General features: G+C 36.6%; 1 protein-coding gene across 1 annotated transcript; it reads right to left on the reverse strand.

Annotated features, from left to right (window-relative positions):
• Positions 1–649: 649 nt before the first annotated feature.
• LOC135686670 (uncharacterized) lies at positions 650–15,624 on the reverse strand. The gene is made up of 7 exons (XM_065202950.2): positions 15,374–15,624; positions 8,020–8,338; positions 5,727–6,000; positions 4,789–4,956; positions 3,577–3,653; positions 3,299–3,444; positions 650–1,727 (listed from the first exon to the last, which is right to left on the reverse strand). The coding sequence occupies exons 1-7, from the start codon at positions 15,426–15,428 to the stop codon at positions 1,414–1,416; spliced, it is 1,353 nt and encodes a 450-aa protein (XP_065059022.2). The 5' UTR covers positions 15,429–15,624; the 3' UTR covers positions 650–1,413.
• Between the last annotated feature and the right edge of the window lie 2,590 nt (positions 15,625–18,214).

Below are 18,214 nucleotides of genomic sequence, written 5' to 3' on the forward strand. Positions count from 1 at the left end.
ACCTGAGAGATGTTCTTAATTCTTTCAAATCCTGTTTGATTTGTCATACCAACAATGTTTCATGCTAATTCTTTTTTGCTCTTCGTACACCTGTTTAGTTTTATCTTTCTGTATTCTTTTTTAGTATTTTGTCTCTTTTATTTTATTCTTCATTCCATAGATTAAAGGTCACATTGGTATAGCCAACCTTGATATGGTGTTGATACTTGTAATGAGTTAATATTGAGCATCCGTGTGTATCGTTTCAAGATTTATTAGCAGGTCTCTACGTATGTTTCTGTTAATTTGATGCTCACTCTGATGATGATGATGATGATTGTGCTAATGATGATTATCTTTCCGATATTAATAGGAACATTTCGGACGTCATTTTCGCAAAGAAGCCTTGTTAAACATTTAACCTTATAATGTTACAAAAATTTTCGTAGTTTATTACAGTCTATTTTTCGTATCTTCTTTGTTCTCTGTTCTGGCTTGTTCCTGTGCTAGAAATGCCTTCTGTCTGACTTTCATGTTTCGTTTTGATTTTATATTGGTTTTAGAACTGATTACCTTTTCCGTTAATCGCTTAAATAAAGGAAACAATATGTTTCATGGTTTCGCAGTTTAAAGTTGTAGATAAGAAACGTCACACAGAAATGAGCTGCTCTGCATTAAAATTCAATTTTCTTCGAATGCCAGAAACGTACATGATATCTATTCCGCATCAAAATATTTACAACTCTATAAAATACTATTTAAAATCTGCATATTTTGCTACATCATGCATGTTGTACATCAATTAAGCATTTGAAATAAACATTTATGAATTTTCACCCTTATTCAAAAGCTAAAAATATGTGCTAAAGGAATACGAGTAAGGCTGCCGAGTAAGGTAAGGTTTGTTACTTAAAACGAGAATTCGCCTCGCGTCGATGCATGCACTGTAAGTTGTCTTTATTCTTCCTTAGTTTTGGGGCCTTTTATGAATTGTGATTAAAATTGTGTAAACTTGTTTAACAGCAAAATGTCCAGCATTATTTCTGCTTCCAGATGATTGTCTATCGACTCATGCTACATCTCATGATATAGCATTGTATTTGATAAAAAGATGCAGACATTTTCAGCGTTTTGGCGCTAGGCTAAATAGTTTTGTTCAATATTGTGCTATCGTGTGTTCAAGAAATCCATGAAATATTTCTTGGTGGGGATTTGACAAAAAGGTATCACTCTCTAGATGCACAACTTTCTATTGGAAGTTTTTGTATTTACATTGTAAGCATGTCCATGATTTCTTTTTATACATGCAATGCAGGACAATTATATTACCTCCTCTTGCATCAATTGACATTTATCCGTACTTAAACACAAGGGATGATGTAGTCTTCTTCAAGAATTCTAAATACACAGCAACATTAAATGGAATTGTTAATTTTACTTGATATGATGATATCGTGACTGATAATGACTTGGGTTTGTTCCATTGGGACTGCTCCAGATATTGGAAACAGCTGAAAGATACGTTGAGACCGCTGGGGAGGAGCTGTACGCATCCAGTTGGGATGTGGATGGTACTTGTTGTTGTTGCTGTGAATACTGGTGCCAGTCGACTGCCGAGTGAGGCAACGATTTATGATAGGCATAATCGAATGCTTGTGGCATCGGTTGTGGAATATAGGCAGGATATGCTGGTATTGTGATTCCATCAGGTGAAAGTGGTGGGTACTGACCGGGCTTCAGCATCATGTCTGAAAATAAAATGCCTAGATAATCATCTCGTCATAGTCAAAATTTGACAATTTGTGATAAATCTTTGCACTTGTACGATCATTTTCTTTATATACCTTGGGTAGCTTGTAAAGGGGTTCCTTGTCCTCCTGTCTTAGTCGACAGCAGTAAACTATAACCACAAACGTTTCATTGATGAATACAATACCTTCGATTGTCAGATAGTGAAATAAGTCGTGTTTTACGGTTGAAGTGTATTGTTTTTCAAAAGTAAGATTTTCTAGCTTTTATTGTTTATAGGTTTTTACTTATCAATCAAATTTTTAATTAATTAAATGACTGTTGGCAGCAATTTCACCGGGCTCGAAAACTGTCATCGTTATCTCGATATCCTTGAAAAGATTTCCATTTTGTGCAATCCTTGCTAAAAGTTATAGGAATCTTGTTACAGGACAAGAATTATCTTGATCATAATAAAACCTCTCAACATTACGTAGAACGATTTTGTTTGGAAGGGGAGGTTAGTTTGCAATAGAAAATGTGAAAATTTAGTGTCGAGTACTAATACATTTGACAGGATTTCTAATATCATAATAGACTGAGGTGAAGGTTATTATTATTATTGTTAACATTTAAAGAAATACAGTGAAAAATGAAAAAACCTTTTTCGAATTTCCTATAAAACGCCGTTTAAAACTATTGCCCCGTTCGCACTTGTACGTTTATGATTGTCTACGATTGTAAACGGACAGAACATTTTTCGTACACACTTATTATATTCTTTCGTACACACTCTTTTTCGTTTAATCTGTCCAGCCTAAGATTTAAACGGCTGCAAACATCTAAATGATGTGGCACAGTTTTGTATCAGATTTCGATTGATAGGGTACAAATTCGGTAGAAACATTTAAAACACTTTTAAAGTCATTTTTGTTTCTAAGAAATTTTAGTATTAATGTAATTCTAAAACATTCTGTTTTAGTTGTGAAGTATGTAATGCGCCTATGAGTCCTGGGGAGATACGGTGCAACATAAGCTTCTTTATTATCATTATTATTAAATTCTTGGTCGTTATTTTAAGATATTTTGGTTCAGTTTACTATAACTTTTCTTTGGTTCAGTTTACTATCATTCGTACCAACAGTTACTTAGGCTCTTTTTTAATTTGCACTTTACCGAGTAAGAAAAAGTTTTTCTGCTCCCACAGTTCGTGTGCAATCTCGTTTCGGTGATTTCAGATCGGAAGTATAAGATAAATACGCAAATTAAAACAAGCAAACGAGAATCAACGAAAGGTTGTCTTGAACTCGCCATACTCATCTGTAATTTTTGGCTTCTCATAATAATTAGTCTCTGGTGTCAGCGTTTACGAAAATGCTTATTAAGAACATTTGGCACGAGAAGGCCTAAATGGCGTTTTGAACATGAAAACTAAGGAAATAATTTTATGCGTTTATACTTTAAAATGCTGTTTAGGTGTGCACAGAAGGGGTAACAAATTATGTGGTTACAAACGTAAACGTGCAAGTGTAGCCGGCATCTATATTTACTTTAAACCTCACACTAAATCTCTACGGTATAAGCAGCTTACCAAGCGTGGATTGTCCCTGGCCAATTAATGGATACGTTGTAAAGGTATCTTTTTCGTCAAGTCCTGGATAACTGCGGTTGTGTGGGCAATGATACGAAGAGCCTGAACTGCATCTGCAACTCATGTATGAAGATATTTTCTGGGGCCTACAAAATAACCATTTGCTTTTAACCGGTCAAAGTTATAGCAAAATATTCTTAGATTATCGATAATTGATGATTTGGAAGATAAATTTAGCGAAAACATTATATTTGAAATGCAACATTATTTTCTCTCACCTTTCAACTGACACAAATCTTGACGAATCTCGGAATCCTTTTGCAAATGGATTGCTGTTGATCTTCAGTTTGGTAATCTTAAGAACAAGAACACAGAATGCATTTATAAATTGGCAAAGCAAGAGACGTTAGTGAAAATGTAACTTTATTTCAAACAGTAAATGTCAGAAATTCTAAGCACAGAAATTCTAAGCAAGAAAAGTTTGTGAAAGAGACAATATTGATACTAGCGCAACTGAAAAGAGCATTTATGCACTTTGAATTTTGCAGTGTGCCCTGGCAATAGTTATACACCTATGCATTATCATTTTATTATTTATTCGTATTATTTGTTTCTGGGTCGTATTCAAAAACGATTGCAAACGTCTTCTACGGTCTGCAAAGTTCTCTGATGTTTGTAGAAAGAGAACAGAAAGTTACAGAAAATTGAACCACGGGTGAATATAAGCTGCAAAAAATTAGGCCGGATTTAGTTAAGCATTTTTTTTTCATCAGTCGCTTGAACAAGAATTAGGCTACACAGAACTCTTATGGACAAGGAAGAGAGAAATCAAATCTTAAGAATTACCAAGAAAGAAAAAATGCTAGACAGACAATTCTGTTGATCGACCAAAAAGAAAATTTAAATCCATAACCATAAAGCTTCAAGGTCAGCTTTAAAAAATACTAACATCAAAGGTCGATATTCGTATGCCTTAACGTCTAGGCCACAGAGGCTGAACAATCAGGAGGTGGTGTGGGTAAGGAACAGAAACATGATGTTTAATTTAAATAAACTTGAGTATGGAATACAACCTATGCATCGAAAAAAACCATTCCCTCTTCTGGATATTTGTTAATTAGGCAGCATTTTTATATACTAGGGAGAAAATCAACCGGCGACGCGTTAGGCCCGTTTCTTACTTTTGCGCCTTTCTTACTTTGTGTAATAAGGAAAGTGATTATTTTTTTATTTTCAGAAAGCTACAAGACAGTTTAATCTGGCTAAGCTATAAACTAAAAAATTCAAATACCCGCTATTCAATTTATGCTAAGTTGTTGCGAGGTCCGCTAATTTTCTCGTCTGTGTCTGACAGTGCTCCATTGCATTGACTTCATTTGTCGTGTTTAGCAAAATAGGTTCCGACAATGTATGCCAAAGTGCCTAGACTGTGACCCCTGACGAACAAGTTTAAGGTCTTTTTTATTTAATTTTAGACTGTGGATACTTACCAACTGGTTTTGATAAGCTGTCACTGCGATGAAGACCGTTTCTGGAAATGAAAAGGTTCTCTTGTACTTTGGCGATAGGGTAAGTTTGTCACATGTTCCGTCCCAGTCCTCTGGCTTTCGTATTATGAGTACGCGAGGTTGATACTTGTGCATGGAATTCAGGATTATCTAAAAGGAAAGATTGCAAGAAAAAGATGACCATGAAATTAAATAAATCACACTATTTTTGGCTGGCAGTTGATTTAGTTGAAAGTGAGAGATATCATGTCGCTCGCAAATATAAAATGGCTCTTTATTCTATAATCAGTTAATAGAAGTTTGATTTTCTTCCTTTTGCGTATCTCGGTTCTCCCGCTTAACTTTTTTAGCTTATTCGAAGTCTATATACTTTGAGAAGTAACAGACGAAAAACACAGTTGGTCCCGTTAAATTGAACCTCCAATAAGGGCCCGAACAGCTAGCAGTACACCAACAAAAACACCACCGGCAACGGAACACCACTATGTTTTTGCAAGAGCATGGTCATGTCAGAGAGGGTTGTTTGTTAGCTGGTCTGAGAATTAGTCATGTCCTGGCTCCATTCATAGACCAGTCCTAACAAATAATGATATTCGATTGGCTGCGCATCTTGTTTCGTTAAAAAATTATTATGGGGGGGGGGCGAAAGTTTAAGGAATTCAAACTCAAATTGACGATGAAGTGCTCAACCTTGAACAAAGCTTTACTAAAGAGCCAACACATGAGCCAGGAATTCTCATTTTGCATTAAGATAACCCTGAAAACCCCAGTTGATTCTTGTAACCCTTGCTTTTCCAAGAAAGCAGATGATTCGCTATAGAAAGTTGCAACTAACAGTGTTACGTCTACTCTGGATAAAAGATACGATAAAATTGGCTAGGCGACAGAATAGTTATGACGAAACAAAACGACTTTCTTACGTGTGAACTGTGGTCCATTTCGTTGTTTGTAAGCTTGACTTTTTCGAACGAGATTACTTGGTTTAGTAGTTGTTCACCACTGAACGGACAGTCTGGGTGCAGATACAGCCGTTTTACTGGCTGGGGATCCGCCTTCCCTGCCACTAGCCAGTTGGACCTGTGATAAGCGTATCTGTAGCGCATATCATCAACAGGCTCTACGTCCAAGGCCACCAGGTACTGTTTCTGCAGATCAAGGCCAGACACTCGCACTCTAACGACTGGGAACATTCGCCTGTTGAAATATCATGGCATTTTTTATTGAGATTGTAGACCCAAGACTTGTTTTAGGGGCATCCTAGTATGTATGCTCAAAGAGAGAGGGGGTGGGTTCTAAAATGCCCTCAGGTAATCTGCAGGGAGAAAAGGAGGGACGAGGGCATAATGAGTACCTTAAACAATCTTTCAAAGAAAGCTCGCATTAGATCTTAAGAGACTATTGCTAACACAGTTTCTTTGTGCGCATTCACCCGATCTCTAACGAACAATTAATGATTGCAGCAAATATTTACAAACTACTTTTTCACAGAAGATTTGGCAATATGGAACGGGCAGTGAAAAAAGAAGTGACTGAGTTGAAATATTGGTAGCAGAAAATTAGAATCGATTTCAGAATCCATGATTTATTTTTTAGTTCCTTCCTTGAAATGAAGCCATTTTAATTCATGCTTAACTGTCATTTAAGCCGTTGGCTGCTCATTCCAAGAAAGTAGTTTGAGAAGCGCAAGAACTTTGTTTGTCAGTCATTTCCAGACTCAAACTCGAACTCATTTAATTCTAAAATACATGTTACAGCATTAAGGAATATGACGAGCTCTAAGATATTAAAAGTAAATGCTGTACAATCATTTCAAATTAAGAAACAAGAGAAAGTTAATATACGAGGGGATGAATCAAGGTGGTTTTTGAGCCCTTTGCCCTATTAATTCATGGTCTGTTGAATAAAGTTATTTCTAAACATTCTGAATTTGATTTTTTTGTATTGAAATGTAAAAAAGGAAAAAATGTATGACAAAAGTAGGCAGAAAAGATCAAAGAAAGAAAAATAGATGGGGGTCACGGCAGTTGTGAGAAGAAAGATCGAGTCCAATGTCGGAGGCAATTTACTGTGCTTAGATATTATGGAGATAATTCCCTGTAGACAGCCTCTAGTACATTTATGCAAAATGCAAGGCATCTTCTAATGTTATGACGTGTTTTAATACATCGTAGGCGGCAGCGTTTTAATACATCAAAGTGTGAGAGGAACAGAGTTTTGAATTAATTCTAACATAGTTTGATGTGTTCTGCGTGCCCTTGTGTTTTCTGCGTTTGCTTCATACCTAACTTAGGAAAGTAATAGTTTTTTTATTGTAAAGATCCGTAAGGTAATACTCTAAACCATATAATGATTAAAAATATTATAGATACACCTCAGTGTCAGGTCACATTGGTAGAACAGCTTGGCTTAGGGGTTTCTCTGAGCCCTTTTCACATGACACTTATCAACCCAAGTTCAACCCAGCAAAAGTTTCGCAGTGTAAAGTGATCCGCCTGGGATGAACCTAGGTCGGATTTTTCTCGAATAATTGTTCCCGTATTTCCTTTAGTTGTCTGAGGAACGTAAAGCGATCACCAGAGGAAGAAATTCAGTGATAAAATAAATTCTGTGTTTCGATTTATGGGAAATATCTTAGAGACGGTTGAAGATTTTTTCATTCTAACTACGTTTATCTTATTTTGGTTGTTAAAATCTCAAAGTTCCCTGTTGCAACCCCACTGGCTCCTCCGCGGTCCCTTTCATGACAAGGTTTGTCCCATGTTGATGCTAGCAAACACAATTGTGGGATCAGACTCAGTCTTTTCTCGCAGCATAATTGTTGCTTGCACGCCATTACAATATCGATAGCAAAAAGTTTTCACTTACAAATAAAGGGATGTAAAGATACTCTTGCACTTATCCTTGGACTATTGACAAACGTAGAAACTTAAACATTAAATTACTTTCACTATAGCTGCCTGTTGTAGAAAATAAGCTGAAAACTGTTGCACACTCTTTCTGTAATATTTAAGAACGTTGTACTGATGTTTTGGCTGGTATTTCATAAAAAATCATTCGTTAGAGGGAGCTACTGGTAGCCTTTTTTGAGATGAGAACCTACAAGGTTAACAGCACAAAAAACAATTTGCTGTGCCTTCTAGAGAAGCCAACAGACTACCATAATAGTTTCTCTCCTTGGGGTATTATTCAAATGAAACATCTTAGCAAACATACCTTCCAGCTTTGGTTATAATCATTTCGGTTCCAAGCTCGTGGAATTTGAGCCATAGGTCTTTGCATTCTAACGTCAAGCTTATCTTGTCCATATCCCGTTCCTCTGGCTCACAGTCGTCCGCAAAATCTCCATCATCATCATCATCATCATCTTCGATATCCTCAGCATTTTCCTCACCTTCGTCACCATTAGTTACTTCATCAACCAACGGTTCCTCCTCCTTGGTGGCAAACAGTCTGACTTTTGGCAACGGTGGCTCATACTGGCAGTCTTCATTGCTGTTGCTTTCGTTACTGCTATCGTCTTCATCGCTCTGAGCTAAAAAACAGGTCTCATCACGTTGTTATGTGTTATACAGTACCTTGATGTAGATGATGTTGATTATCATGATTTTGGTTACCTTGCGAAAAAAAATGCAGATTTCGTCATCATGATCCAGCCTATTTCTTGAACATTTCACAACATTTCGATCAAAATTATGTTGCTTATGCTTATTCTTCATTGTTTAGGTATGAATAGGCATAAAGCCAGAGCAGTAATGTGCCATTACAGAAGTAGGTTGATACAATGATTCACACTCCAGCCAAGGTACATTTTTTATAAGAACAATTTTGTACGAGCACAAGCCTCAAAATTCGACAAATATTAAAGAAAAGAAATTACATACTGAGGCTAAGGTTGTGCAAACGAAAGAAACAACATGCTTGGGTTCCCATCAAAAATAAGAGGGGACCATTGATGACCTCTTTTTATACGAACAATTTTTTAAGAAAACGAGCCTAAGTTAAGTTAAGTTAATAAGTTAAGAACAAATTAAGAACAAGCTGAGGCTGGGCTACTGTAAAATGAAATTTTGAACAACGATTTATCTCAAAAACGAAGATGTTAGCCATATGTGAGTGCTTTTTCGGTGAATATTCAAACATGGCGGCAAATGAAGGCTGTCTCGGGCACTTTGTTGGCAAAAGAGGCCTGAACACCTCCCCAGAACGAAAAGCTAGAAATCGAAATCCCACTGCTTATACCCTATAAATTTAAGTGCAAATAAAGAACAATCCAGCCTCAGATTTTCGAAAACATTTAGAACAATAAGCCTGAACTCAAATTTTCTGGTTCTTTTAAAAAAAAGTGTGATTGATAATGTGATGGTTATTGTCAAAAAGCCGTAAAATTCTTTTTGAAATTTTATGGTCTATCCGACAGTACCAAGCGGACTAAAATTCTATCGTTTGCAATCAAATTTGAAAATCTTGTTATAACTTGTGGAGCCCCTTTCAGCTCGGGACCTGGGGCAATGTGCCCCCTCTCATCTCAAATCATTGGAAAATCCTGCTATGTTTAGAAAGTGTCAATCCAAAGTAAAGAAAAACAAGGGTCTAATTGACAGGACGCCAGCGTCGATTAAGTCTCCGCCTACATTGACAGTGCAAATGCTGCCAGCTGAGGTAACTGTCTTGCATTTCCCAAGGAACTTTGGCATCATGTGACAACCAACAGGATAAAGGCTCTGGCGGGATACCTGGCTGTTTTTTGCTACGTTGATTGACCGACAGGCAGTCTTAATTTCATTATTTGACTTTCTATTCTTATCTGACCCAGCAAAATGCAATCCAGATTCAACAAAAGTGTGAAAGATTCCTGTAAAAAGTAATCCCTGGTCTCTATTCATACATTTCCTATTCAGGTCATCATTTGGAAGCGCCCATGAGATATCTACACTACGTTTCCTCATATCTCCTGGCTAGATGCAATTCCGTGGTGTATTTATTTTATGTTAAGGTTATCTCATCGAAAATCTCGAACCTGCCTCATCGGGGTGCGTTTCTCAAGTTTTCTGGGAAACCTTACACGTGAAATATTTGTTCAGTGTTGAATGTGAATCTTTATTGTGAAAATGCCACTTAATCAACAACTTGAGGTTGATGGCGTCATTAACATACAAGCGAGTGGTGTTCGTATGCACACTTTACCCCTATGTTGAAAAGTGCTGATAAGATCAATATTGTCAATTAAAAGAAAGGATTGAGTCACAGAAGAAGAAATTATTCTGTGGTTGAGTTTTGATACCAACAAAAACATCTGAAATAGAAACGTTTCTTATTATTCTGCACCAGTAATGGTAATTACTTAACTTTTGAATTTTTTTCGTGAATTGAAGAAAGATAGCTACAGTAACAATGGATAAGTGTTTTACACAAGAAACTAAAATCAGGGTAGTTTTGCTTGCAAGAAGTCTTTGTATCTGGGAAAGATGATGACAAAATCTCTGAATACTGTATCTTTAAAAGAGAAAGGACACCTGCATTTTGAATCTTTCAGAATACTTAATATTTCAGCTCTGCCTTATTTAAACTGTTGGTTTGTGTGTTAGGTATGCTACACATGGACGATATGCTAATATATCATTGGTTTCACACTTAATGCAGGGCTTCTGATGAAAGGGAAATTCACGGCCATGCCCCCCCCCACTCCCACCCCAATTTTTAGATATAGGGGTCATATAGATGTATGGATTGTAGACATTATGTTCTCAAGCTTCCGTTCTAAGTAAATGAAGAGGCCCCCACCTTTTTCCAAGAACCCTTCTAGGCACCGCAACTGCTACTTATAAAAAATGTTTGCCATGATGTTTCGTTTACCACTACTTCAAATGTTAATGGGAACTTTTTAGATTTATTAGCTTTTTACAAGAAATACCTTTATAAGAAACATTAGGCTGAGATTTGTCTTAAAATAAGAACAACTTGAGAAGCAAGGCAGGCTAAGATTTGTCAAAACTAAGAATAGCAAAAGAACAACACCAGAAAGAGATAAGCAAAAAGCATTGAAATACCAATGAAACAAACATATTATAATAAAATCAGTCCAACATCATCGATATCAGTTTTTTAATGTCCAGACACTACTATGCACAGAAAATTCGATTCAAAATATAAGAAACAAAACAAGAAACACGCGAGGCTGAAATTATGCGAAAAAATATGAAACGCCAGGCTGAAGCTGGAGCCGAGTGTTCTTACAAAAAGCGTTTATACAAAAAAAATTGTCAAAGACCGCTTATTGCATTTAAATGGAATCCAAGCATTTATTTTACGTAATTAGAACAATAAATAAAAACTGTGCTGCAAGTACCTTTTTCCGACTACGGGTTTGGGCTTATTTTCAATAAGGAAAGCAGGAATTTATAGTTTCTTAAACAGGTATTTTAGAAATAGAAAGTCTTGGAGATGTAAGACTTGACTGCTTTGGACGAGTGAGTCATGCAGAAATTACACATAAGAAACTAATCTCTATGTTTATGGCATCATTCTACTTCTAGTCTCATTGACGTGGTATCCTATTCGGGGAGCCTGAAAACCTACCAACGTCAAACGGGTCAATTTCAAAATAAATCTCTTGGCATAGAAATATGGCACGTAAGGTGGAACACTTAGAGTTGACATTTGCAAATGAACTGTACCAGCGTCACGTTTTAAATACACCTTTTTTATAAAAACATTTTACAATGAACTCAATAATGCGGCAACCTATAACCTAGAAGTTTTATAAATAATAATACACCTAGTATTTGAGTGAATAAAGCTATGTTATTAAAAACAGACAAATATGTTCATTGCAATGCTTCTTCGCTTCATAGTGATACTAATATAAATATAAATGAGCAAAGATAATAATGTAAGTAGTTCATATCTCTGTGCAAAAGATATATTGTTAAGAGAATCGATATATCAACGCGTTTTGTTTCAATGTTTTTCTGTTTTCCCAATAAATTAAGAACCTTTTAAGAAGCGTTGACTCACTCAATACCATGAAAAGTTAAAAACTTTAAGTACTGATGCTTTTTATATAAAGGTAAATAGCGTAAATTCCCGGATCGCCATGACTAACTGCGTCATGTTATTCATTGGCCAACATCAAATACCGTTGATATTAGCACATTGCTGTGAGCTGATATCCAAGGATGCTAAGAACAAATAGAATCAGCACACCTTCTAGCTACAAGCAACTAATTTATGGTGTCGACAAATTCACACCTAGGCTAAACCAAACTGAGAGATGACCAGTATTTGCTCGTGTCATGCGATTTTACGTGTTTGCAAAAACATTTCTAGGAATTATTGCTAACTGTGTAAACGGAATATTTGCATGATGTGATAAAATGACATTCAGTTTTTGCTGTCATGTTTTGATACTTACTTGGAGTTGAGAAAAGCATGGTTTATTTTTCGTTTTCAAACTTTGAAAAAATTAGTCAATATTATATTCATACATCCTAGAATCCAAATGATTCTTTAAAATCATGCAATGTTGCACTGAAGTGTAGAATATCAATCTTCTCACGACTTTTCTATAAGGAGCACATTTTGTATAAGCAGTTGCAGATTAAACCCAATACGCTCTTTTTTTATAAGAACCAGTAAATTTAAGTTCAGGCTGACTGTTCTTAATTTTATCGAAAATCTGAGGCTGGATTGTTTTTTAATATGTTCTTAATCTAATAGGGTGTAAGCAGTGCGAGTGCTAGCTTTTTCGCTCTAGGGTGGTGTACTGGCCTCATTTTCCAACAAAGTGAGTGAGACAGCCTTAATTTGCTGACAGATTTGAATATTCATCGAAAAAGCACCCACACATTGCTAAAAATCCTCGATTTTGAGAGAAAACATTGTTGAAAATTGCAGTTTGCAGAAGCTCAGCCTCAGCTTGTTCTCAATTTGTTCTTAACTTTTGACCAATGTTGAGGCCCTTGTTCTTATGAAATTGTTCTTACAAAAAAAGAGTGTATGTCGCACGTTTTACAAGAATGTGTTTTTGCAAAATTAATGAAAAAGAGATAGGCAGAGATCGGGTTAAGACTCAATAGACAAAAAATGTGCGCATACCTGCTTGGCATATGTGGGAAAATGGAGTCTCGGTCCTCTAAACCCTATAGCTACTATATTTGTCAAAAACCCGCTTCACTCTCTTTTATGCAGTTGAATATTACAATAACAAACTTGTACGCATGTTTTTATTTTTTTAAATTATTTCAGATATGAACCTACTCATTGAGTGTCCCTCGTGTAAATAGAAGTCAATATATCACCAAAACAGCTCTTAAATTTATATCACCAAATTTGAACCTCAATATTTAGATAAGTTATATTCTTGTAAAATAGTCCCTATTATGATGGTGAAGAAAGACACAAGCAAATTAACTTTCTTTCTAAAATTCTTCCCAAATTTGCACGTTTTCTTTAGAAAGGGTATTTTAGCATCGAATCTTTAGAAAGGGTATTTTTAAATATTTCATCAAAGCTTTGTTTCAGCAATACTTGGATGTTTTCAGCCTCTAATGCTATCCTTACTCAAACCATTCCAACATGCATTGACAAAACCTAGTTCCTAAACACGACAAGTTCGCACTAAGACTGCCATGAACATATTTCCGTTAAGTTATTATTAGATCAAGTACAAACGCGTAGATATCTAACGAAACTTGGTTGTAGGAAGTTAACGTTTTTGCCAGCACTAATCAAGGTCGAGATCAAGATGACTTTCTTGCGGTAGAAGTAGTCAGCTGATACACCAGGCTGGCAAACGTGCTTACTCGCAAATATAAAGATTGCACCTCAGATCGTGCTTTTAGACAGAGGCCAAAATACTCTGCTTGCAGTATATTTTAATCCTAATAGAACCTTGCACCTTTCAAGCTCAAACTGCTTGCAGTTTTATGTATTACATTAACGAGAAGCTAAAATCATACAAGTTTCCCAACCTGACTTTTTACTCATAAGTAGCTTTTTGGCAAATTCTCGTTAAATATTTTGAAGCAGCTTCAAATTTTTAATGAATTTTTGATACTCTGAAGATTTTTTCAATTTCTCGGCTTTCTGCTCCTGTTCATGTTTCATCGAACCTGGAGAAACATAACTGAATTAACAGAACTCAGTTGCCAAATACCCCCACGCCGTTGTAGAAAAGCAATCTCTTAATTTCTATGCCTTGTGCTTGCATCCAAAGAAATTTGAATTCTAGCTATAGATTTAGTTACTGGCTTGAACAAGCTTGTTCTGTTGCTAGATAAATTGCAATTTTTTTGCCAAACATTTTAAGATACACAAGTAGGAACCCATAATTCCAAAATTCTTGCTAGAATCCCTGTCATTCGTGACATGCACAGACACACTTCCACTGTAGGTTACTACCTTCCTTTGATTTTTCAAAGATCTAGCCTTATTTTTCAAGAAGCCTAGAATGTAAGTATTTATGAAAAAGATTCTTTACTTATAGAGTTTCATGTGTCTCAATACTTGCAATCTGGCAAAAGGAATATAGCGCCGCTAAGTCGCTTCTGTTTACCCATTGCATTCAAAAATCCAATAGACAAATCTTTTTACAATGGTTTTATCAAGAAGGTTTACTGGCTTTGGAAGAATTCATGCAAGTGCCAGTAGAAGGCAGTCTACAAAAGGCAGATATAGCTGTAGGGAGACGTTTAAAAAATAGCAAATAGAAGATACAACCAAGGCACCTACTTTTAGTTTCAAAAATTACCTTTGTTAGATTTTGATTAGCATTTAGATAAGTATTTTCAGAACCTTTTGAGAGGCATTTGAAACCAGAATGGCTATTTCATCCGAGGGGCAAATCACTCTATGAAATCTCGTAAACTTTTGATGAAAGTCATATTGTTTTATCAGAAAATCCCTTTGAATTCTTTTGTTTTTGCGGAAAACTCGTACTCTCATTGTGTGAATTGCCCCTCAATTTCCTCACATCCAAAATCGTGCTGCATCCTCTATTGCTTGCAAACCATGCATAGGATTCTGCTGTTGTCGCAATGCTTGATCAAGCCGTCAGATAAAGATAAGGTTAAAAAGATACCTACTTCTGGTACCTTACTGCCGTATAGACAAAGATGTACTCTTCTGTGATAGTGCGTACAATATCAAACACACATTTTTTCTGTGATAAAATAACTTACACAGTTAAGTTAGCCAACCAATAGTTCGTGATTTTTAGAACATACAGATTTTTTCAAAAATCGACGATTACCAGTGCCCAAAGAATCAGGCATAATTATTCGTCGGCAAAACTCATGGACACTCTGGATATAATCTTGTGCGGTATGTTACTGTCATCTTCGCTGAGTTCTTATACGATGTTCATGGTCCGCTTTCATTTACCCTCTTTACATCCCAGACTATATAACAGTTTGTTGAGGGCTTAATACACGAGTGATAGGCTGCTAAAATTCATCACGAACTTTCAGAGCCACCAAACATACTGAAGAGCGCTATGCGTGATATCAACAAGTTTGATTATTTGGTTTATCACCTAACTTTTAAGCTGATGATCAAGGTAAGAACTCACCTCTCTTTCTTTTCAACGCTATCGCACTCTCCCCAGAACATGTTTTCAACTCCATCCTGTCTTCAACGGTCAGGTGTGGCAGTAATGATACGTCGGTACGATGCCACTGTCACAAGTCTGCAATTCTTCTTTCCTGTGTTACGTCACTGAAGTTGCACCCTTCAACTTGTTCGCTTGTCTCACACCCCCTTTTAGTGCTAAATCCTATGGTGAAAATGGCCAGAATCGAGTTCCTTTTATTAATGGCAGCCTCTAGCCTTGTGACCCGAACCCCAAAGCCGCTTAGACAAACCTGTCTCCGCCTCATCATGAAACAGTGGCTAAAAATGGACCGCAAAGCCCCGAGGCTCGGGGGGCTTCTTCGCTTCTTCACTATAAATCATTCAGAAATCATCTTTCAGACTGTCTAAACCTGTTTGAGGAGGAGATGGGAAACTTTAAGAGACATTAATCTTTTGTCTGCTAACTTCAGACCTAGGAAATATGCAAACTTTTATAACTGAGAATCCATTTTAGAAAATTGTATTCAAGATTTTCACGAGAGACAGACCTAGTGATGCATAGTTTTTATTTTCTTTTATTTTTTTATTATATTCCGCTACACCAATTATTCGTTTTCTGTCTACACTGGCTTTTAAAAAAAACTCGCTAATAAGTATATTTGGTTATCGGATTAAACTAAAAAACTTGCATTGTATTGCAAAAGACAAGAACACAGAAATTTCGTGACAATCTACCAATATGATTGGCTAGTTAAAGAAGGCTCCGCGCTGATTTTAGTTTTATCATTGGAATGAAAATAGACACAAAGAATGAAAGATATATTTTCCCACTTTAGAACGAAAGCGAACCCCTTGGCAGAAATGTCATGAGCATTTACAAGAAATGGCAACATCAACAATTGGCTTTTTACAGCTTTGAAAGCCCTCCTTAACAAGTTTTTGTAAGAAAATGAAATATAACCCCGCTTGTTAAAAAAATAACCTGATTATAACATGATTTTTGTGATTGCTATTTCTGGGCAATTTCCCAGTTATGCCTTTTCGTGACTTTTGGGTTACTTTGACTGTTCTCCCACATTTTTTAGCTTGAATCGACCTAAGCCTGGGAGGTGGGACATTGCTTTTCCATGAATGTCCCAGGCTTAGGTTGTCCACCTTGATAAAAATACTGCTTGAAGTTAGTTCCTTTAACCCTGGTTTACCTTTAGTTTGCTCATTCGAACATTTTCATTCGGTTTCCATTAACTCCAGAAACATTATCTCATAATCAAACTCTTATCGCCTCTCAAAATAAACTTCAAGGTCAAGTGGGTTTATAACCTTTTCTTTATAGTTTATAACACATTAAAACTCTTTCATGGTCATCAAATCAATTTAGATTTGCATAATATTTTCAATGTGAAATTGCAGCCCTAAAAATTCTTCTAAACACTGTTTTCTTTTTTTGTAATAAGATTTTCTTCATAACTCAGTCAGGGCCTCTGACTCTGGAGTGGGTGCCATGGCCCTGTCACTTCTTTGCAAAGCAATAGACCTTTTTGCAATATCTGTTATGGGTTTTTAATTGCCCTTGGCCCTCTCCTATCCAACTTGCGTCGTAGCCCCTGAAAGTTCTAGAAGTATTAAGATTAGTTTTTACGTTGTAAGAAAGGGTAAACTTGACATTTGTGCTTAAAATGCAATGATACACAGTTCTGTCAGAACGAAATTCATATAGGGGGGGGGGGGGTTGCCCATTGTATTTCCATCTCATTCAGTAGACTGTTATAAACAAAATATACTACATCTTGACAATAATTGGGAGGGCTTCAGCCCACCCAAGCCCCCTGTTTTCGACGGCCCTGGTACAAATGTTTTCTCGGTTGCATTCCGCTAATGATTGATACCCAAACCTTCATATTACATGGCCCTTCTACTTTGAAGCTCCAGGTGCAACCCCAGTAACTGAGTTTGAGCAAGAAACAACAGATGCTCAAGAACGTCGGAACTTTGAATGCAGCGGTGCGCGTGCCTCCTCCAACGTTTGGAAGGCATCGTCTTTGAAAACGAACCCCCTTGAGGCATGCTGCCCCTTCCTACCTGTACCCCTCAACAGTGGCGGAAATTCAGGCTTTCATTTTGGGGGGACCCAGGCCTACGATTTTCCGACAAGATAACATCACGGACCATGTATAATTTCAAAGAAACTGCACATTTTGATAAAAAAAGTTAATTTTTTGACGGGGCTCTTTAGAAATCTTTGCTGACCACGCCTTTATTAAGTCGCAAGAAGAACAATCCATTTATGATTTTTGATATCAAGATTGATATCTCATCTAAGACAATTGATGATACAAGAGGTAGACCGATAACACTTTTGACAGTCGCACGTTCATTTTATGCATTTTATCTTGTTTTTGTCAGTGAGAAATACGTTTGAAAATAACTTTTGTTCAGAAGAATCCGATAGAAATTTTGGCTGATCTTTACTGAATTGAAATTAAATACATAATATAAGCAGTTTTGATTTTAGTCATATATTGTTTGATTGATTATTTGGTAGTGGCTAATATTTTATCAGCTATGCTATGTTAAAATTTTGCAAAAAGGGCACAGAGAGGTTATGAAGGCCCCTGGGGTAAAAAAGGAAACGTGGATCACCTGCGAGCGAAGCGAGCAGAAAATTTGGCAATTACGCCCCTTAGATTAGCTTAAAGTTCCTTTTGAGAACGATTTCTTGGAGTAATTTCGACACGCTAAACGGTTATCAATTATCCGACGAAAGCCCGAATTTTCCGACGACGTCGCTGATTGAGGGGGGGCCCGAGCCCCCCAAACCCCCATAATTTCCGCCACTGCC

This window comes from Rhopilema esculentum, chromosome 6, assembly GCF_057945365.1.
Source record: "Rhopilema esculentum isolate cy_ngs chromosome 6, ASM5794536v1, whole genome shotgun sequence".
NCBI lineage: Eukaryota > Metazoa > Cnidaria > Scyphozoa > Rhizostomeae > Rhizostomatidae > Rhopilema > Rhopilema esculentum.